The following is a 23,530-nucleotide window of genomic DNA, read 5'->3' as shown; positions in this document are numbered from 1 at the left end:
CTGCTTTTCAACACAATAAAAACTTATAATGCTCAGTGTCTCACAGGAGAAAGAGAAAACTTAGAAACTTCATAGTATGCCATTTCTAAATATCCTTTTGCTAGGTTTCCTAAGTAACTTGCTTTTAATAAAATGCTTTCATAGATTTGCTAAACTGTATTGGGTTTGTGTGGCAAGGTTTTGGTAGCAGAGGGGCTACAGGGGTGGCTTCTATGAAAAGATGCTAGAAGCTTCCCCCATGTCCCATAGAGCAAATGCCAGTCACCTCCAAGAATGACCTGCCACTGGCCAAGGCTGAGCCAATCAGCCACAGTGGTAGCACCTCTGTGATAACATATTTAAGAAGGGGGGAAAACCTGCTGTGCAACAGCAGGCAGAAGAAAGGAGTGAGAATATATGAGAGCAACAGCTATGTGAACACCAAGGTCAGTGCAGAAGGAGGGAGAGGAGGTGCTCCAGGTGTCAGAGCAGAGATTCCTCTGCAGCCCGTGGTGAAGACCATGGTGAGGCAGGCTGTCCCCCTGCAGCCCATGGAGGCACACAGTGGAGCAGATATCTACCTGCAGCTTGTGGAGAACCCCATGCAGAAGCAGGTGGATGCACCCAAAAGAGGCTGTGACTCCATGGAAAGCCCACCCTGGAGCAGGCACCTGGCAGAACCTGTGACCCTGTGGAGGACCCAGACTGGAGCAGTCTGTTCATGAAGGACTGCACCCTGTGGAAAGGACCCATGCTGGAGCAGTTCATGAAGAACTACAGCCTGTGGGAAGGATTCACGTTGGAGAAGTTAGTGGAGGGCTGTCTCCCATGGGCAGGACCTCATGCTGGAGCAGGGGAAGAGTGTGAGGAGGAAGGAGTGGTAGAGCAATGTGTAGTGAACTGACCGCAATCCCCATTCCCCGTCCCCCTGTGCCACTCGGGGGAGGGGGGGGGGAAGCAGAGAAATTGGGAGTTTAGTTAAGCCTGGGAAGAAGGGAGGGGTGGGGGGAAAGTGTTTTAAGGTTTAGGGCTTTTTCTCATTACTGTACTCTGATTTGATCGGTAATAAATTAATTTCTCTGAGTTGAGTCTGTTTTGCCTGTGATGGTAATTGATGAGTGATCTCTCCCTGTCCTTATCTCGACCCATGAACCTTTCGTTATATTTTCTATTCCCTGTCCAGTTTAGGTGGGGAACAATAGAGTGGGTTGGTGGGCACCTGGCATCTAGCCAAGGTCAACCCACCACACTAACCAAAGATGAAAAAACATAAAACATTTGTACAAGAACATTTTTAATTATAATTTGTTAATTGATTTGCTTTGTCTTAAAGATTTTTAAACTGAGCTCTTCAGTGATTGATACTGACAGCTGTTTCATTAACAGATGATTAATTACTGTAATTAATTTGCTGTCTTTATCTGTTGTTGCTCTCTCTAATTAAAGGAGTGGGATGAATCTGGAAAGAAATCTATTTTCTGGAGGTTTTGTTTTCACATTCCCAATAATTTCCCAAGTTCTTTAAGAGAATTTTACATAAAGTAGAAGAAACATCATAATGACAAAAGCAGTATTTCAGGAAAGTACATGTAAATGAGCTGAAGTCTGTGCTTCAGACTTTGAGCTTTCTGTGCATGAGTGAATTGGCTGGAAAACAGCAGTGTGCAGCTGTACAGCTTTGTATTGATACTTACCAGGCTGCTATGAAAGGAATTTGGATTTGCTGAAATTAATTTAGGAATAGAAAAACAGGGGATAGGAAAATGTGACATTTTGTTCACTATTTCACCTGGCCTTTCCTGCATTGCCCAAACTGCAAAATGGTACTTACTGGGACATCTAAGAAGCAGGTCTTGCTGCTCCAGGTCTAGAATAGAGGTCTATGCCTAGGGAAGCCATATCAGTTTTGTAAAAGGTTTAACAAGGGAACTTTGTAACATGATGCAGAGGAAGACAGATAACATATCATACACTTGAGCATGCACAGCATTACAGGTGTGAAAGTACAAAAATAGCTCTTCCTGAAAGATGTTAACCATCAATTTTCAGCTCCACAGCGACTACTTTAAGCAAGATGCAGGACTTCAAGGCATGAGTCAGTGAAGTGGAAAGCCACAGAAGTAATTACTGGTGCCATAGGATGCTCATCAACAGATAACAGAATGAGTCGTGTTGTGTTGCCCAAGTGCCTGCTGTTGTGAGACAGGTGGAAAAGAGTAAACACTTTAGAAATGTCCTACTAGGTCAGACCAATTTTCTGTTAAGCCTGCAGTGGAGATGCTATTTAGTGAAAGCATGTGAACTGGCCACTTCTGTGGGTGACTTCTTTAACTTCCAAAAATGTTGCAGTAAGGATGCTGGAGGATTTGTCCTTCTTTGTTCCTTTTGCTATCTGCTTTTAAGCCTGTTCATTAATGTATATAATCCTGTATATGAACCCATTGATACTGTTGTCTCCACTGTGATACTGTCTGCTTACATGTCCTGTGACAGCAAAGTTCCAAAGTTCACTATCCACTTTGTAAAGCTGTACTGTCTTTTAACTAGTTTAATCTCTGCATTTTAAACTACTCTCTCAGTAGTGTCATTAAGTTCCCCCTGTGTCTAAGGGTGTTGGATATAGTGAATAGCAGTTCTACATTTACCTTATCCACAGCCTTCTTTATTTTGTAATTCTTCATCATACAACATCTCCAAGTAAGGAATCCCAGCCTTTTTGTATCTCCTCATAAGGTAATTGTTTTATTTCCTTGCTCATTTCTCTGTACCTCTCTAATTCCTGTAAAACCTCCTACAGGATTTGAGGTGTGACTGCACCAAGATCTTAACAGCAGCAAAATGATGTCTTCTGTTCTTGTTCTGAGTATCTTTGCTGATTACACCCAGCATCTTGCTGACTTTTTTGGCCTGTGCATTGAGCCAATGATTTCAGAAAACTGTCAGAGACAACTGACAATTCTTTTCTTGGCTCATAACTGCCAGTTTTTAGTTCAGTGCCACGTAGACATGGTTTAAATTATTTTCCTATAGGTGCGCTACATTATATTTGTCTAAAGGGAAGCTTACCTGGCAGCCTCTTGCCCATTCCGTTTTGTGAGCTCCTTCTGGAATTTGGTGCCATTGGCAAGGAATTTAACTACTTGAAAGAACATGATGTCATCTGCATGCTTAAGAGATTTCACTGCAAATTCCCTTCTCTAGGTGATTCATAAAGATGTTGAATAAAAATGGTCCCAGCACCAGTTCCTAGGGGGACTCACTGCAGATGCTTCTTCATCCTGAAAAATGTCAGTTAAGCCCTACCATTTGTTTCTTATCTTTTAACAAGCCTAAAGGACTTATCCTCCAGCCCATGGTTATTTTCTGTATTAACCTTTGGTGTAGGACATTGTTAATGGCTTTTTGAAAATCCAAATACATTTTATCCACTGGTTTCCCTACTAGTGAACTTATAGAAGTCCAGCAGGTCCATGAGGCAGGATTTCCCTTTGCAGAAACCATGTCAGCTCCTTTGCAACACACTGTGTTTATCCATGCACCGAGTGGGTTTATGCTATTATCTTACAATGGCAGGAAGTCAAAATTGCTGCTCTGTATTTTTCAGTATCACCCCTAGCATCCTTTTACTCTTCCAATACTGTCTTTCTTGTGTCCAAAGCTGAGCAATTTCTGCAGTGTGCTTTACCCACTAGACTAAAATATACTCTGAAAAAGCATGAATCAAAAGGAAAGAAAGAACAAGCAAAGCTTGACTCTGCAGTTTATTGATTAGGGTTCTGAAATAGAAGAGTTGCTTTGGGTTGGCAGTAAACAAAGTCCTACTCATGCTCCTGGAATTATTTTCACAATTTTATAACTCTTCTCTATATTTTTGGCGGATTATGCGCTTTTTGATAGTGGTGTTTTATGGTGGTTCAGTTGTTGCTAAACTGTGAAAAACCTAGTGCAGTTTGATAAAGACATTCATTGACAGAAAGGTCGATATTTGCCAGAGTAGCTTTTGAGGAGCGTTATTTTAGTAGAACCCAGTTTTACAGATCACAACTGTTCAAATTCATGAGTTGGGCTCTTTTAAGACTGACTTAATTTGGAGCTCTTTTTCTTTGCTTTCTGGCCCTTTATGTCACATCAGGATTTAGAGAGCTATGAGGGCTGGAAATGTATTTTAAGACAGTGTAACCAAAATTCTTCTGATTCTTACTCTAGGAGTTTGCAATACAATATTTAGTACTATGACAGTTGGCAGCATTGCTGGTTTGCAAAGGAAAAGCTTAGGCCCTGGCCAGATGACACATAGTATTTGTTTCATGCCAGCAGAGAACAGCTGCATCTCATTTGATTCATCTGAATTCTGACGTAATTTAGAGATTTTTGAGGCAGATCATCAGCCCATCAGGAGAGAACACATATAAGAAAGGTGCAGTACTTGTCCTTTGTACTCTGAGGGGCTCTGTAACTTGTTGGCAGGTTAGAGCAGTTGAGTCCAGGAACTACCCTGGGCCAGACTGTCTTAGGAGCAAGGAAACTTAAAAGTTTTGTATGTTCTTCATCAGATGCTTGCTCTTTGGCCACAGCTGACACCCTGCATGATACTTTTCAGTTAGGTGTTAATCAAGGGTTCCTGTAGAAAGGCTAACGTTTGGCCTGACTCTCAAGTCCCTTCAAAATGCATTATGTTTATGTACTGTCTATATGCATCAATAGGGACAAAGTTCAGCAGGTATAGATTTCAAGTGTGAAAATCCAGCATTTTCATAGCACCTTGGGGGACATCAGATTACCAGAAAAAGCCCTTTCAAATCAAAACAATGAGAATGGAAGAGACTAATAATTGCGTGAAACTCCACTGTTAGCAATTAGTATTAGCAAATTAGCCCATACACCACCGTTCCCCCAATATCTGAAAAAGTGTTTCAGGAACTGTCTCACACATTTTCCCGAAGACAGCTTCATCTTGGCTGAGAGATGCTTGGATAAAGCACAAGCAAATGAACACACACACACACACAAAAGAATCAATATAAGAAGAATGAAGGTGTTCATAGCTGAACCTCTTTAAGGCTGCACTGAACAAAGGACAAGATGAATATGTTCTTTATGTGAATAAACTGGATTGTAATAACAATAACATTCTGCAGCTGAAGCAAACGTTAAGTGTTGTGCTAAACTGTTCATCAGAGGATTTAACTTAAAATTTTTAATTGGAGGGAAAATGTTACTTGCAAAAAACATTTGCCACACGATGGCAGCATAATCCAACGAGACAAAAATTTTGGCTGTCATTGCTGGGAAACATTTTGCAGTTTTTAGAAGACTGTTACAGAGCCACAGTACATCTAAAAATTAAGTGTTGGCAGCATCTGAATAACTCTTTTGCACTGTGGAGGTTAAGTGGCACAGTGGGTTAGTACCGTAGTCTTTTTCTTCTGGAGACTCAGCCTTACATCCTGGCTTAGCCTGTAAATGAAAGCATGTTGGGTGGTCTCATCCCAGTCCCTATTTGTGCATATCACAAAACCACCAGGCAATTTGGCATAGCCAGGAGTTGCTGCCTGGGAGAGGAGCAGGATTCGAATAGGAGGGGAACTGCAGGTCATGAACAAGGTGAACCAGCATATCTGTGCAGGTTTGTGTAACACCTGCTCAGACCAAATAACAGTCACTCTGTCATCAGTACTAATTTTATTCTGACTATATTTGCACTGTAATTTATTCCCTGTGCATGAAATCCAAGAATAGGAGTTTTGCCAGTGAAAGAAGCCAGCAAGCACCACAGGATTTGGCCTGTTTTTATGTACAATTATGAAGAACAAATTAATTTAAGTTTCATTTTGAGGGAAAGGTAGTTTAAATTCTCAAATACATCTCAAGTATCTAGAGCACAGGAAATAATAGTACAAAGATTCTATGCACTAGGGGAAAATCCTCAGGGTTTGTATGGTGCACAAGACATGAGCCAGGTATTTGTATCCCCATTGTACAGACTCTCCACAATCTTGATTTCTTTGGAAACAATCCTGATACTAGGGCAATGCTATTGTCCCCTTTTTACTGATGGGGAACCAAAACACAGAAAGGCTGAGTCTTGTCTAGGGTTATGAAGGAGACCAAGGGTACTATTGAGATCTGAATCTGGGTTTATGAAGACCTGCTGCAGTGGAGTTCTTGGAGAAGAAACTGTAAAAATGGAGGTTAGAGCTAAGAGAGAAAGTGGGATAGATGGAGAGAGGAATATGGTACTGCAGAAAATGGGAAACTGGTTGAGGCACTGAAAAAAAATTATGCAGGAAATGAACACAAGTTTAGAGCAAGAGTAATAATAATAATATTGGAAAAATATCAAGACAGAGTTTTCTTTATAATTTTAAGGAGTTTTAAAAAACTATTGAAAAACCAATGGTACAATGAAGAAAAAATATGAGCAATCAGGAAAAGCAGAAAAATGTGCAATGTCTAGAGAAAGGAAGTTGTAAAGAGCAAAGAAAAAGTGTTCATATAAAAATATATTGCTGAAAAATGCAGTTTTGAAGCAAGTACTTGTGAAGCTGTGCCAACCTCTGTAAATACAAATGGCTTTAAAGAGAGGAGATGATATAGAAAAGTTGAAATATTTCATTTTGACATTTTCCTAGCAAAATGGTTTAATCTGTTATTTCAGAATTTCAGTTCATTTTATAGCTGAGGGGTTTTTAATTTAAAATAGAATAAAAGTGATCCAGAAATGAGAGGATGTTTCAAGAAGTGGGAACAAAATACTTCATTATACCTGAAAGAAAGAGACTGTTCTTTTTTTTAAGCAATAAAAAAAAAAAAATGTTTCATGATGCCCTGGAAGAATTATTCTCCCCAGTTTTTCAGTTCTCTCACTGAAGTGAAAAATCAATGAATTATGCAGCCCTAGTTGTGTAATGAGGCATGCTGAAGAAAAACTTTGATTAGAGATGCAAGTGCTCCTGTACTAAAATTTTGGAATTTTAGATACTTCTGGGTATCTTAGAGACATCTAAGGTGCCAGGTAGGGGAAGAGGGGAAGGAAAGGGCTCACTGTGCAGGGTTATATCATCTGATTACAGTTCTCTCTGTTATCAGAAGGAATCTTGCTGCCTCACTGATGTTGCAAGTCTGAGTTTTCAGTTTGACATGGAGCTGTAGAAGTCTTTCTCCATCTCCCTCTTTATTATGCCATACTTCCAGTGTAAGACCATCTCTTAAAAAGATGACACAGAAACCTGGACATCAGTTCATCTCAGATTTTTTATCTTGTTCTGGGAAATAGTTGATCACACTATAAGCAAGTTGAACACACCTAGCACAGTCGATCACACTAGAAGCAAGATATAATTTTCTGTACCATTTCCACTGAAACTTTATTAAACCAAGCATGTTACAGTGTCAGTTGAAAAAAAAAATGCCCTAAGCATCAATTGTGCCTGCAACGGAACGCAAATATCACTTGTGCAAATCCAGTCCTTCAGAAAGGAAGACAGGAGCACTTTCCTGTTCCAGTTGTTGATTTTCCACATGCATGATCACTTTGCTTTATACTGGCCACACACTGTTACAGAGTCATAAATTCTTGCCTAAGAATGGTGTGGCTGTTTTGTACCCCAACTTCCAAATGAAAACACTGCTGAAAAATTATGGAATAACAGAGATCTTTATTCTGCATGGGGGCATAGAAGAGTGAGTGAGGCCACTGTGCCAGTAATACCTCCAAGTAATACACTAACTCTCTTTCATTAGCTCTTCCCATCATGATAGAAATTTTAGAAACACAAAGACTGAATGAATTAATCAGTAGATAAGTAGAAAAAAATTAGGAAAAATTATGCTCATGCGCTTTATAACACCATGTCTTCTCTGAATCTTTTTTTTACAAAAATGGTTGAACTCATATATTGTTTTCACCCAAGTACCGCAGACAAATTTATAAAGGACATTGTCCAGTGGTTTGTTGGTGTATGTTCAGGAAGGCAGGACTTCTTCCTGCCGCCTTCATCTGATACAACCAACATAGCTTTCCAGATGCAAGTGATTCAGCTTGTGCCTTTCTTTTATATCTTCCTGGTCCTTCTGACAAGACATTCACTTTCACTAGATGATAACTCTCCTAGCTGAAGTTGTTGCTGAATGAACCCCGACACCATCACAAACCACTTCTGTGAGAAAAACTGTAGATTGTCTAGGATGATTGTAATGTTGCAACATTGTAATACCCCAGTCAATGGATATATTTTGCTTCCCATGGCTCAATGACCTTTCTGAGTTTTGGACCATCTAATTACACATCTATAATGAACTGGCAGTTTTACAGTAGCTGACTCAATGAAAATATAAATGCTTATTTTTTAATATTTTGCTGATATCAATATGAATTTATATACTTGAATTTGAATGAGCTTAAGTTGAAATAACATTGGTTCTTTTAATTTTTAATGGTCCTCCCTCTACCCTTCCTTGCTTCCTTTTGTCTGTGCAGTTTCATTTATTTTTGATCATGAAACCGTAAGCAGGTATTTGAAGTGAGGAAGCCCTGTTATATCAAAGCCCTGCTGTATAAAATGGCCTGGAATGCCTGAAATCCCATATTATGAGTTTGTTTGCTCTCAGTTTGTGTGAAGCTTCTGTTACAGAGCCTTTGAAAGAAATCCTAAATGACAGAAAAACAGTAATGTAAAACTATTTTTATTGAAAATACATCTACAAAGTAATGTTTCTCAGTCCATTCTGGGTGCATACCAATGCAAAACCAATGAGAGATGGGGAAGGGAATTCTATAATATCTGATTTCTGTAAGAAACAAAGTTAGTATAAGCAAAGATCACATTATTTGTGACACAATTCATTTTTTTCAGTTGATGTCATAGAAAGACAGTCATTTACATTGTCTTTGCAATGTATTTCCAAACAAAAATTAAATTGCTATGCCATGAATTCTACAGTTAACATTTGTGTACACATTCTGAAAACAATATCTATATAAAAATATCTCTAATTACATATCAGAAAATATCTGTCTCTATCCTACATTTGCATTCTGTTAGCAATAAAACCCCACCCCATACTTATTTTCTTTCAGTCAGAGATTCATTTAGAGCTTTATAGGTTTGACTGCTCAATACTCTGTATTAAATCTTGCTCACTTAATTTACTGGAAAGTTCCTGCTAATATTGTCTGGATTACTCAACTGGAAAAGACAGGCAGGAGTTTTCAGCCCTAAATAAAAGCCTTGCCTCATTGCTCTAAACATGGGAAAAGGTTTGTCTTCAACCAGCATGCTGACTTTTTTCACTACAGTTACTTATGCATCATATTTATGTTCTTTTAATGACAAGTACAACATACTGAATATTTTTTGTGTGGCAGCTAGGACATTGCAAGGGCATCCTTCATTTCTATCAGAATTGTTTGGTGATGGGAGGGAGAAAGAAGAGAATTAAATATTTAAATAAAAAAGATCACTCAACCTATTGTGCCTTTTGATTAATATTTCTTCATTCCCCCAACTGTAACTGCATTATAAATCCTTCCAGTTTAACCTGTATAATAACACAAGGCAAAAAGGAAAGAATACATAATGTGTATTTCTAAAAAAGGGCTTCATCAGGAAATAACATTGAAATGAACAAAAAAAGCCACAGGATTGCAAGTGCGTTATCTCCCTTTTTTCATTCTTTACTTATCTATTCCCTGAAAGAAACCCACAATATTGCGCTTTAAAATCCTTTCTAATTAAAAATTCAACTTTTTTAATACTATTTACTATTTTGAAATTTATATATTTTTCCTAGTAAAAAGTAAAAAAGCACCCATTGCTTTTACTTTCTAAAGAGTTTTCTTTTCGAGATACTGCTGATAAACACACAAGGATTTCAAAATTTCGCATTGACATAGGGAACCATCTTCTCCAGATGGAAAAATGTAAATTCAGCTAATAGCTTTATAATTTATCAGTAGAATGACCAAGCATTTGGGAAGTTTCCAATCAGAAAACTTCCTGTTGGTCTCAGAGATTCAGATTTAGAATCCAGTCCCTTTAGGATCTGAGCATCTCACCCTTCTGCATCTTCTGCAGAGGGTTGGTACTGCCTTTTTATTTGTTATTGCTTATTAAGTAGATAATAAGCATACCCAGAGCATGCTATCTTTTTTTTTTTTTCAAAGAGACATGAAGACATATTTTCTGTTCCAGAGTCAATACAGCCTAGGGCCTTGCACCTACAAAAACACACAAAGATTGTTCAACTAGGTTGTGATGTTGAAATTAAGGGGGCAAATACAGAGTGTAAGTACAATACATACATAAATGTTTGCAAGTCAGTGGGAGCTGACTAGGCTAAGTTTTTGTCAAGATCAGCTGAGGCTAATGAAAAAATTGTCCAGATAAAATTGCTTTCTCAGAAATATTTCAACTCAGCTAATAAAAATGCTCATTAGGGGTATTTTTTTCTTTTATACACCTTCTTCTCTTTTATCCTTTCAATGAATGTCCTTTTTATTGTCCTGCTAGTATTTGAACAAGGATATAACACTAGAGAAAAAAATACCACATAAAAAGCAAAAACCCAGTTAATTTACTTAGCTGGTTGCAGTTATCAAGTTAGAAGTATTGATTGTGTGTTTATAGATGTTAGGAATTTTGCAACAGGGATTTAAAAAAATAAAATCATTTTCAGGCTCTTTTATCTGTTTTTACTTTATAGTTTGTTTTTTTTTTAAAAAAGAATAAGATCACATTTACAGGACTGAGTAGGATATACAGTGATTATTTTTTTTTTTGTTTAATTGACAATCTCTATTTATTTATCCTCAGTTAGCACATGTCTAGCAGGACCAGTGTTGTTGCCTGTTAATTTATTTTTTTTTAAGTGGGAAGCCAACATATCTAACAATCACTGCTAATTTGGAATATATTTTCATTAAATCTTTCCAGTACTAGCATAAAGGGAGAAAACAAGGAATAAGTGAACTTGGTGAATTCAAGATATAAATGGCTGGAAAAAGTATGTGTTTTCCACACTTATAGTGTTGGACTCATGCTTTATTTACCCTACATCTTGGTTTCACTATCTAATGGTTTCTCACTCTCATTTTCTTGTGAGATCAGTTGGTATGGTTTCTTCATTTCATTCTCCTCTATCACAGAATTACCCATCTCAGCATCCCTTTTTTTCAGCTCATGCCGTGATAAATGTTCAACAATTCCTGCTCCAATGGAGTCTCCCAAGACATTGGTAGTGGTACGGAGACGATCCCTAAGTAGAAATAGTAAGTTAGCCTTGACTTGATCACTTGTTCAGGGAAGCATGCAGACTAGCTGTTAAAATGGCCTTTAAATAGCTACTAGATGATTCAGCGATTTTATGTATATTAATTTATCTGTTAATTAATATTCATTAACTGTTAATGCCATGATTCCTTCTACAGAAATTAACAAATATACTAGGATTTGGAGTCACAAAATGTGTTAATACTCTTGGCAGCTTCACAGCAAGAAACAGCTGTGTGATGAGGATGACAAATGAAGCATATGGCAGATGCTTCTTGGAGGCATTTCTATACTCTGGTGGTTTGGGTTTATATCCTCTGAACATGTAAGCCAATGAGAATCTTCCTTCTTAGGGTCATTTCCCTCCTGATCCTAAACTACAGTCAATAATTTAGGTGGAATTCTGCTAAAATTATTAAAAGTAAACTACAACAATTCATCTGTCTTAGAGGGCTCTGCCCAGAAGATGTAGGAGACATCTTCACCAGGAATGACTGGCACTGTTAATCAATAAGCGTCTACCTACATGAGGTTGTGGGCATGTGGTTAGAAAATCATAGAATCATAGAATCATAGAATCATACAATGGTTTGGGTTGGAAGGGACCTTTAAAGGTCATCTAGTCTAACCCCCCTGCAACGAGCAGGGAAATCTTCAACTAGATCAGGTTTCTCAGAGCCCTGACCAACCTGACCTTGAATGTTTCCAGAGATGGGGCATCTACAACCTCTCTGGGCAACTTGTTCCAATAATCATTTGAAGACATTACATTCTGATAATGACATGGGTAACTTCTTACAGGGATCACTTGACAAGACTGAAGGGTAAAAGCCTCTGGAAACTATAACTAATAGGAGTTAGTTGAAATAGAAGTTGGAGAAAACTTTCTGCCTTTGATTTAGTTCCTGGACCTAAGGGATTTCCCCATATATCAGCAGGTGTCAGTTAATCTTTTACAGACAGAGGAATGGAAAAACTGAAGGACAATACATTGTGGTGGCTGTATAAGAGTTACACAACTGTTTTTCAATTCTGTGTCCATGGGGTAGACATATGAACTTTTCCTGGATTAGATAGTCAGCAGGGCTGCAATGAACTGGGTTGGGACTGAACCAACTCTGATCCTGATTGATGGAAAGGTTTTCATTGACAGTCTATGAAAAATAGAAGACTAAAGAAATTCTTTGCTGATTGAATTACAGTGTGTCTGAAAGTTTTCTTAGTATCCCAAGGACCCAGGATTCTAAGTAACCGTTTTGCATGCAAGAGGAACCATCATCAAGTAACACCCCTCACCAACTGCTCTAAGAAAATGCATCAATTGCAAGAAATTGTGATTCTTTTTAACACTTCTTTCCAACTGCCTTCCACAGCAAAAGAAGTACACCACTGATCACAGTATTGCCAAAATGTCCTTGACTATTGCACTGCTAAATATGGTCTAAGCCCTTAGTGACTCCATAAAAATACTTACAAGAACCAGTCCACTGCAATGATAAGAGTGATATCATCTGTAGGCAAACCTACTGATGTAAGCACAATGACCATGGTGACCAGTCCAGCTTGAGGAATCCCTGCAGCTCCAATACTGGCAGCTGTAGCTGTGATGCTGTGCAAAGAGATGGCAAGAGCAATTAATTGACTTCCATAATAAACTGCCCTTATCATCTGGCAAACATTAAAAACAGATATGAAGCAAGAAAGCATTTGCTCAGTAGTAAAGAAAAAGATGAGCTCAGTCCCTAATCTGAATGCTACACAGCTGCAGGGGAGTGTGGATCTTAATCCAAAATGTTTACCCTAAACCTTTATCCAGAACCCTGGAAACATGATTTTGTTAGATATTAAATCCCTTACTAGATGCTAAGGGACAGACAAAAACATTATAGCTACATGCCCCCACCCATTAAACAAACTCACTCCACAGTCTCAAACATGTTAAAAGAAAAGCTGTCCCGGCAGATCTAACACAAGTACTTTTATTCTGTCCATCTCACTATAACTTCATGTTAGGTGAAGTATCTGTCCTCCAGCAGTTGGCATTCAGCCATCAGAAAACAGAAAGCTGACAGAAATTCTGAATCATACAGTCTAGTAACTTGATAGAAATATGCTTGTTCACACCTAGTTTAGGAAGAATTTGTTTTATCAGGTGATTTGGCAGGGAGCAGCTCTAGTACTAATGAATGTGGAACTATTGCCTCAGAATATGAAGACAGTGTTTTGCCTTCTGTTGAAAATTGAATTAAGCTGGATATTTTATGGAGAGAAGCACTTCTGCCTGAAAATCTTGTACATTCCCAGTTCACCACATCTGAACTTTCAGTGTTTCTGAGTGATAAAATGCCTGTCTTTGTCCTACAGTGTCCCCCTCTCCCCTTGCTGACATTTCTTTCTTCTGCACATGTACCCATCACACTTTTCTCTTAAACTGTTTGAGTAACATAATAAATTAATGCAGATCAGTTATCATCGAGTGGTACTTAGTGGGTTGCTTGCTGTTCTATTATTTCAAACATGAAGGCTTGTGTGCTTGAAAACATACCTATCTTCTCCACCTCTATCAGCTGGTGTAATGAAAGGCATTTGCTGCTCCTTACACAGCTTGCACTACTTGTATCCTGAGACCATCATGACTAGGAAAATACTACCTCTCCTAACATTAGCACTGTAGCATGCCACTGTGATGCTCTTGTGCTACTGCTTTGTACATGCATTAGAAACTATCTGGTACTGATTGCAAGTCTACAGCTCCTGAAAGCTGCATGAGTTCTTAAGAAAGAAAAATTAAGTCAGTAGAAACTGTTCTTGTTGACTCTACTAAGTCCAGTGATAGGTGTGTCATGCTACAGTTTTTTAAAGGTTTACCTAATAGAGAATATGTGCGGGAGGGCTTCTTCTGTGCAGATATAAAACATTACAGTTATTCAGTTACTGTTGCAGTTCTCATTTTTAGCTCTAGATGCTTTTTTTTCTTAATTCCACATATAATGGCAAAAAGGAGTCATCGTAAAAGTGCTTTTATTAGATGTAGGTAATAATGGCTTCTGTACCTGATTGTGATAATTTGTCCAAAGTTCAGATCAAAGTTGTTAACCTGTGCAATGAAAATTGCAGCCAAAGCCTCATATAAAGCAGTTCCATCCATATTAATTGTAGCACCAACTGGGAGTACAAATCTTGTAACTCGCTTGTCCACTCCATTTATTTCTTCTAGGCACTTAAATGTAACAGGTAGTGTTGCAGAACTGAAACAAAAAGAAAGAAGGTAATACATGATATAAATTCTACAAAGAGGGAATGAAAAGAATGTCATGCTTTGTGATGGGAAGATAGAATGTCCTAATTGTCTTAATTTTTATGTGGTCTACCAGAATATTTTTTAAAAAAATGCCAAGGCTGGATTTAAACACTTCTAATGATGGTAGTTCTCCTGATACTCTTGGAAAGTTTTTCCAACGGTTAATTACTGTCTGTCTCTATGTAGTCTCTAGTCTGAATGTGTCTAACTTCAGTATTTTGTCACCAGATTTTGTTATACTTTAGCATGCTAGGTAGAAGAATCTATTTAAAAATTACCGCTTCCCATTTTTTATGTCATTGAGTTATGATTGAACCACCCCTAAGCATTGTTTTCCTGAATTTATACAAATTAACCTATTCAACCCTTCAGTAAACAGCATGTTTTATCATCTTTATTTGCTGGCTCCCTTGGAAAGGGCATTCTGATGGACAATTACATTATTTTACTACTTGTGGGTCAACCCAAGTAGGCAGCTAAGCAGCACACAGCCACTGCCACACTCCCACACACACCCCCAAGTTTATTTTCTCTTTAACTATGTTAACTGGCATTAGTTATATTATCTTCCTTTTAAAACAATTATTAATCAAATATCCTTTTAGGCATTCCACAAATGTGCAAGGATTGACATTAAAATTGTCCCTCCCTGCCCATTAATATACTGGCATAATTTTTTTAAGTCCTAAAGAGCTTTTTCAGTAATACCAGACTTAATCAGATTCTACATTAATAGTCCCAATAGTGTCTCGTCCAGATCTTCAGAATAATCCCAAACACCAGGGTCTTGAATTTAATTATATGGCATGGCTGACTGAAAACATCTGTCTTTAAGAGTTGCTTTTAAAATCTATTAAAATGGAGTGTTTCATGAAAGGTCATATGGTGTAGAAATATATATTTGATTACAATAATGTTTCTTTTCATCATAGATGCAAAGAGGTTTTTTATTCATATGAAGTCCCTATGATTTCAGCAACAAAGAGCAAAAATGGCATTTCTATTCCATTTCTGATATCCATCATTGCCTATCAGGATTTTGAGCACAGAATGTCACCTGCCAAGAAGGGCTCTCAAGTGCTCTCAGAATCCCCTCTGAATCTTCCTGTTTACCACTCCATTTTGCCACACACAAATGTAAAACCTCATGCCAGCAGCATCCTTTATCAGCAAACCATTACAAACTACTTACAAATCTCAAATACCAAGGCTAATCAAAGTCACAAGGGTTCCAGCCATACAGTCTGTATCACCAGACCTATTTCACCTCTGTTCAAGGGTTCTTATAGAAAATAGACTTAAAGTCAATATAATGATAATAATAATTTCTGTTGGAGAGCAGCAGAACTGAAATAAAGTGCCCAAGTGAATATTTGAATAATGAGCTAACCAATTACATTAGGAAAAATTGTTTCTCAAACAAAAAATATTATTAAAAACATATGGCCTTAAAATATTGTATTATACCTGGAAGACGTTCCCAAAGCTGTGACTAATGCCTGGATTAGTCCTCCAATAAATAACCAAGGGTTCTTATGAGTGATCAGGAAGTAGAGAAGAGGTAGGACAATGACAGCATGAATTAGCAAACCAATGATAACTGTTACAGTATACATGGCAAGCTGACCACCGATCACACCCATATCTTCCATCTCAACAATTTTTCCAGCAATCAAGAAGAGGATTCCAAGTGGAGCATACCTGCAAATAAGAAATCAAATTAGTATTACACTGAACAAAGTAGAAATTCACTACCCCATCCATACCTTTTGTGTTTATACGCATGCATGAATGTAGGATTTTGCTAGTAGGCTGACTGTAATTATTCAGAAGCAGCCCAGGAGTTTAACTCTTTAAATCTTAACAGTTTAACCTGGATGAAACTACAGCAGTGAATGTTTCTGATATGCTTTATTGGATTCAGGATCTGGTAAGTATTTCAAGAAGATGTATAGCATGCCTTTCAGACATGTAGGGAGATGAGCTCCCTTTGGAATTCAAGTGTCATATAAAAGCTAGTTTAGCCAATTCTGTTATAATTCTGTCTGTATGAATGAAGGCTCAACCAACATAGTTGGAGACTATGCCAATTGCCTAGTTCTATTATCTCTCCAGTGTTGTTTCTCATATTGTTGGGGAAGGAACCCACACAGAAGGCTAACTTCTGATGATTTCAAGCTGCTTCTGACCATGCCCCATTTTATTCAGTGGGGCACTGGATAAATACTTTAGCACAAAGCCATCTATATGACAGAGGTTAGCTGCATTGCAGGGCAGTAACAAAGGTGGTATATTGCTTTTTCCTAAGTTACCACTAACTAAGTTACCACAGAACAAAATTTATCCAGCATATCTCAATTTGACTTTCATCCATCAAATCCATGTAGAAATTTCTCAGAAGTAATAATTCTCATCCACTGATTTATCATCTTAAGTGAGCTCATAAAGAAGGAGAAAAGATTTTTGCTTTGTATAGATGTTTCCTGGCAAAATAGAATTTTACTTACTGGGAAAAAAAATACTTATTTTTAGTTTTGTATCTAGTACTAAAACATACATGTGTGTGTTCATGGTTAGATTTTTACATGTTTGGAGTGGATTGATTGTTTTCTGTAGTAAAGAAGTCAAAAATACATAATTTCATTTCATAATTAACCTTCTGCCTGACAAATAATGAATCTTCATTGTTGAAAAGACTTCATACCTAATGTTCGAATTGGTGAGATTATGTGTATCTGTAAGCAGTGCAGCTAGGACATACATATACATATACACTACACAACTGCAGGAAACAGTTGTGTTGGAAAGTAATGATAACAAGGTCTTGCTGTGTAAAAATAAGATTATGGGAGAGGTTTGTCATTTTCCTTTAGTGAAGTCAGAGTAGGTTATAAGGAAACTCTGATAGCATACTATTGTGATCTCTGTCTTTATGAAGACATAGAATGGCTCTGTATAAGCTCAGCAAATTCTGCCATATACCCTGATTTTTTCATGTCAAAAGCTAAACACTCTGAAAGAATAGGTATGTTTGGGCAAATTATTGATATACAGAATTGCAGTTCTTGGGATCATTTATGAAAAAATCTACAAGGTAGTTAAGATCTTGTCTGACTTCCTGCCAAACAGACTCTTGCTATCCTGTGAGTGACTATGATGAAAAAATATTGATGGTAATTTATCAAAGAGGCACTTACCACATTATTAGAGCGACCAATCTCATGATAGCCTCATTTAGGCTATCAAAGAAGTCTTTTAATTCCTGACCTTGCTCCTTCATGCTTCCAATTACCAGGCCAAAACTTATTGAGAAAACCACCAAGCCAAGGGCATTCACTCCATTTACAGAACCTGGAACAGGAACTATTTCCTCTTTCATTCGAGTGAGGGTTTCCATTGCTTCTGACACATTACTTAATATGGAAGCCACTGTGGATGTGTCATTGGATGAAATATCTACTTTAAACATTCTCTTTTCATAGTTAGTTTTGAACTGGTAAGACAAAAAGAAAAGAAAGAGGAATTCTGTGAATTATAGCAAACAAAGGTAAAAATCACACATTATTAATTACTATTGTCGGACATTTGAATTCTTTCTGTAATATTTGTTGGTAGAATGTACTGTTATGTAAACCTAGCTTTCCTGAAGGCAACAAAAATCCATATTAACTTCAAGAGCTAAAGCTTCACCTGTAGCTTCCAGAACTCACTTTCTCATAAATGTCACAGACAGATTTGTCATGCTCATGAGTTTTGTAACAAAACTATTGATTCTTAGTTTGCATTTTTATAAATAGTTATTTTTCCCAACAACAGTTTCCCAACTGTTAAATAGATAGGCTTTTTTTGGCTAGTTGGAATATTTTCACATGCTCTGGAGTTTCCTTTTTCATCTTTTTGAATTAGAAAAAATTAGAGTGAAAGTAACTGAAATATAACTCTTTTTTAATTTGCTATGGCAAAGACATTAGTTTTCTCTGCTTTGCAGAAACAAATCACCACTTTTCTTAATTAAGAACAGGGTTCTACCTTAAATGGTTCCATTATGGAATGGGCAAATCAATTTCAAAATCTCAATACGCTCCTAAATGTCTGCTTTGAAAACCAGTCTTTCACCACCTAATGCTTTTCTGAAGAGAAATGTGTATCCTGAATATTTCTCTCTGGGCTCAAAAAGCCCTAAAGTCACATCCTGATTAAATCCTCTTGAGCAAAGAATTTACAACTAGTAAAATGTTCCTAATATATCACAGGATGCTAAATACGTTATTAAAGCAATGGAATGCTGTTGACAAGGTTATTCAGTAATTTTGGATTTTTATTCCTTTGGGCCTGCTAACACCACCCCCACCCCCCAAATATTAAGTCCAGGAGCTGTAGTATTATTAGCAATATTTGGAGACTGTTGCACACTCTGAAATTATTGAGTGAAATGGAGTACTTATGAATAAGATGGGAAACCTGAATATCAGCATCTAGCAACACTGACCTAATTTTCCACACCTGAATAGTTTTGATGCAGTCCTTCCACATATTTGCTGTATCCCCTGAAGGCTTTAATTCTTTCAGAACTTTGAGTAATCTTGCTTAGAGGACATTTATGGAAAATTTCTGAATAAGATATAGCAGAACAAATCTCCATGGAGGTTAGATATTCTTGAGTTTTAAATGAAATTTGCTAAAAAGTTTAAGATTTGTGCTGTGGTTAGAGTAGACAGCTGAGCTGTTCCAACAGTTGGCTGACATGGAAAAGCACAGTTCCACTTCCTCACCTGCTCCCATCCAACCTGTGATAATTTCTCCTCTGTGTTAGTTCTAGTTCGATCTGTCCATGAGCCAATCCTATGCTTTAAATTGGCAGAAAACTTATCAAGCAAAAAAGTGACCATTTTTTGGTAAAGGCTATGGAGGTGAATCAGCTCACTGGGGAATCAGATGAATGCCAGAGAGGGTGAAACACTGAGTATACAGCCAGGAAAGGATGGATGGGATTTCCTCTTTAAGTGACAGAGAGGTATTAGAGTAGAAATTATCTAGAAGTTATCACTGAAGGGATTTTATTTCAGTCATCATAGGAGTATTAAAATACTGCCTAACACTGTACATCAAACACTTTTTTAAAAAAAAAATGTGTGTGGGTATGATACTTGTATGCTATGTATATTTTTATTACTTTTTTAAAGTAGAAAAAAATTAGGTAAAAATTCCTTAATACAAATATCTGAAGGGTGTAATTATGATGGACTTGCGAGCATGCAGATTAGACAAACATGAAAAAGCAAGCTGCTTAATGAGGACTGAAATTAAAGCCTAATTTCTTACCATTTTCCTATTCATTTCCTACTTTCCCTAGACACATCATAACTGATTTCATCGTGATGCTCCTCCATTACCCTCAGGTCCTTCACTTATTCCTATCCATTTGGCTAGGTCAAAAGCAACACATGATATGGCTATTAGTGTTAGATGTGCGCTGCCTGGCTGAATGGCTGCTGCTTGTTGGAACAGGTTAAGAGCTAAATCATAAATTGCTTTTCTTTCAGTGGCAGCACAATTTTGATTTCTCTAAGACTTGTGCCCCCTCCCTCCTCTGTCAAATTAGGTTGGAATTAGCCATTGGGCTCGAAAAACTATGACAAGGGACTGAAAAAAAGTTGGGCAGCCACAATCACATGAAGTTACTTGTAGAGGAATGAAGGTGGGCTAATTAGCATTGATAATATACAACTGTGGGCTGGCTTCAGGGGCAGTGGGTTGGCTGATGTAGATAAGGTGCAGCTGTGGCTGGTTCTGTTTAAGTGGTTTGGCAGCCAAAGAAGAGAGAGGAGGAAGAAACAGAGAGAATGCATGCTCTGGGTGAGGAGAGACTAGGAGAAGGCAGCAGAGGGATTGGTATAAAGGGTATGTTGGTATGAGATGGTAAAAGACTTTATTGCAGCTTGATAGTTTTGGTAGTGCTGTGACAGTTACTTACCTTTAAAAAACTAGTTAGAAATCATTGTTAGTTATAATAAGCATATTCCTTCTTTTTTGTGCTGATACTGGAAACTATTCTCAGCAGGAAGATGCCTTTAATCTTCTATTTATTAACTCTCTTTAAGGATATAATATGAATTTTTAGGACCTTACTTAGCAAAATCTGGTTTTGTTTCAGCTAGACTGGTACACAGAAATGTAGATCTTATCTGTTGACTCATCCTGTTTGTCAGACTTAAGTATTCAGAAATGTTAGCCTTAGCCTAGGGAGAATAATTTTTCTAGAACCCTTTCCAGAGCAGTGGAGAAACAGTTTGGCATTTTGAACTTCACTCTAAATAATCTAAGCAACAGGAATCGGGGCAACTTTATTTGCTCTGAAACAGTTGTTTGAGCTAGTCTGTCTTTCATTATTGCTAAATGAGCTTAAGGATAACTTTGTGGATGTCTGCTGCCTTATGCTCAAAGTTGTCTATCAAAAGTTATGAGAAGGTTCCTGATGAAGAAAAAGGAATTAGGGAAGACCAAATGTGAGAAACTGAAAGCACATATCTGACAAGGAAAAAGCGTAGGTTGAGGTTTATTCTTGTTAGTGCTCTTTCAGATGACAGTTAAGGCAAAATACAGGTTTGCTTGACCACCACAAAACAAATGTACTGTGTGTGGAATGGTGACAAAAACCAACTGTTTATAGAAAGTGACAGGATGAAAGAGCACCTTCAAGAGGATAGGAAATGTCAACTGTTTTGAAATAGATGATGTAATAGCAGAGCTGACTATTACTACTTTGCAGAGAAACTGGTGGTAATTTTGTGAGCTTTTATGAGATCCCTACTTTTGGGCAGATCTGTACTGTATCTTGGTGGGAATCAGAGTTACCAGCTGTTCATTTAGCTCAAACTGATATTTTAATATTACATTGTGATTCTGCAGATCCTTGTTATTTTGCAACATTCAGTAATGGATGAAATTAGACAAAGAAAAACTGCTCATATAACATGTTGTAGGCTTAGGGCTCTGAGGGGATACTGATAATCTGTGATGGGCTAGACAACATCACTGAAGTCCTGTCGTATCTGAGGGTGTTCGGTGTGTTTTGTCTCCAGGCAGAGGTATTTTTTGCCTGGTAAGATCTTAGATGCAAAATATTAATTTTCCTTAAGTTCATGTATAGCAAAACTACGAACAAGGTAAATATTATTTGATACATATTAATACTAATAGCTTTCTATTAACAACCATATCTGCAAGTAAAATATAAAAATAATGGCATTTCTGGACTTTGTTACAAGACATGGTGCTAATGAACAACTTCAAAAGGAATTGTAAGTTATTTCATTACAAAATAGACAATATATTTACTTCCTTACATAATTGTTTACACTTCTAATATTTTGTTTTCATTAGTGGTACAAGCCAGTACCCACAAGCTATCTGACTTAATATATTGCTTGACTTTTTAAGAAGCAGCATTATACCATGGCAGTAGCACATTCCAGTAGTTGGCTTGTAGACAAGGTAATTGCTCTGAAAACTCATGGTTTACTGTTAGTACTCTGAGACGGTATAATTAGCAATGTTTGTGCTAAGTTAGTATGGTGATATCATTTTTAGTGGATGATGATTTTTAAAAGCAACATATTTGATTAAATGCAAGCCTGAAATAATGAAAACAAAGTAGTGATATCCCATCTTCCTGATGCATTTTTAGTTTCTTTCTGATATGGACATGTGTGAGAGTATTCTAAATTGTCAGCAGAAGAGCTGATGACATAGGTTAAAATAGGGCTTTGGGGTATCCTGCTCCCATGTGGACTCATCCACAGGTCACAGTCCCTTTGACTCGAGTTCACACTGGAGTTCCAGCCTGTCCGGTACAGCAGCACAGAAACAGCAGCCATGCCCTGGCCATCTGCCAGCCCCAGCACATCACCATTGCTGTTATGAGAATGTTCCCAGGCACAGCACAGTAAGATGATAAGCAGTACAGCAAGCAGTGAAAGCAAGATGCAGCCACTAACGAGCACTAGACTAATATACAGTGTGGCAAGCACAGAAACCTGCCCCTTAATAGCTAAGCAGCAATAACAGGTATAAATTTGAACTAGCGCGTTCCAATCAAATCTGTTGTTACCTCAAACACTTTGTGCCCCACAAAAGTGCTGAAAAGGACTGTTGTGGTTTAACCCTGGCTGGCAACCAAGCACCATGCAGCCACTTGCTCACTCCCCCTCACCCAGAGGGGTGGAGAGGAGAATCAGAAAGGAATGTAAAACTTGAGGGTTAAGATAAGAATAATTTAATAGGTAAAGCAAAAGCCATGCAAGCAAAGCAAGGAATGTGTTCACTACTTCCTATGGGCAGGCAGGTGTTTGGCCATCCCCAGGAAAGCAGAATTCTATCACATGTAATGGTTACTCAGGAAGACAAACACCATAATGCCAAATGTCCCCCTTCTTCCCCCAGCTTATATACTCAGCATGATGGCATGCTGAGAGGTATGGAATACCTCTCTGGCTAGCTTGGGTCACCTGTCCTGGCTGTGTCCCCTCCCAGTTTCCTATGCAACCCCAGCCCTCTGGCTGGCAGGGTCCAAGGAACTGGAAAGTCCTTGATTTAGTATAAACATCACCCAGCAACAACTAAAAACATCAGTGTGTTGTCAACATTGTTCTCACATCAGAGCCAAACCACAGCACTGTACTAGCTACTAAGAAGAAAATTAACTCTATCCCAGCTGAAACCAGGACAGTATATTAACTAACCAAAACTATCACAAGGAATAGATAGCATATGTTGGTTAGTGTTTGTGTCTGGATGTGTGATTAATGCTTCCAATCCCCTTGATAAGAATGAGTTCAGGAAAGAATATTAAATGAAAGTAGCTCAGAAGTTACCAGGTGCACCTTTCTAGTACTTTAAGCTTCAGCTGGCATCACATTCCACCTATTCACAGCAGAATGACCCTCCCCAAATTGTTTACACTGGTTTTGCTTCTCTTGAT

The 23,530-nt window shown here is 37.8% G+C and overlaps 1 protein-coding gene across 1 annotated transcript in view; it reads right to left on the bottom strand.

Annotated features, from left to right (window-relative positions):
• Positions 1-7,361: 7,361 nt before the first annotated feature.
• LOC130142134 (excitatory amino acid transporter 1-like) overlaps positions 7,362-23,530 on the bottom strand; it is an 84,732-nt gene continuing 68,563 nt past the window's right edge. The window contains exons 6-10 of the mRNA XM_056323578.1: positions 17,748-18,043; positions 16,018-16,251; positions 14,303-14,497; positions 12,724-12,858; positions 7,362-11,235 (exon numbers count right to left, since the gene is read on the bottom strand). Of these exons, the coding sequence (XP_056179553.1) occupies positions 11,031-11,235; positions 12,724-12,858; positions 14,303-14,497; positions 16,018-16,251; positions 17,748-18,043 (1,065 nt within the window). The 3' untranslated portion in view covers positions 7,362-11,030. The remainder of the gene's footprint in view (positions 11,236-12,723; positions 12,859-14,302; positions 14,498-16,017; positions 16,252-17,747; positions 18,044-23,530) is intronic.

This window comes from Falco biarmicus, chromosome W (assembly GCF_023638135.1).
Source record: "Falco biarmicus isolate bFalBia1 chromosome W, bFalBia1.pri, whole genome shotgun sequence".
NCBI classification, from domain to species: Eukaryota; Metazoa; Chordata; class Aves; order Falconiformes; family Falconidae; genus Falco; species Falco biarmicus.
This window is presented reverse-complemented; position numbering and strand designations above follow the sequence as displayed.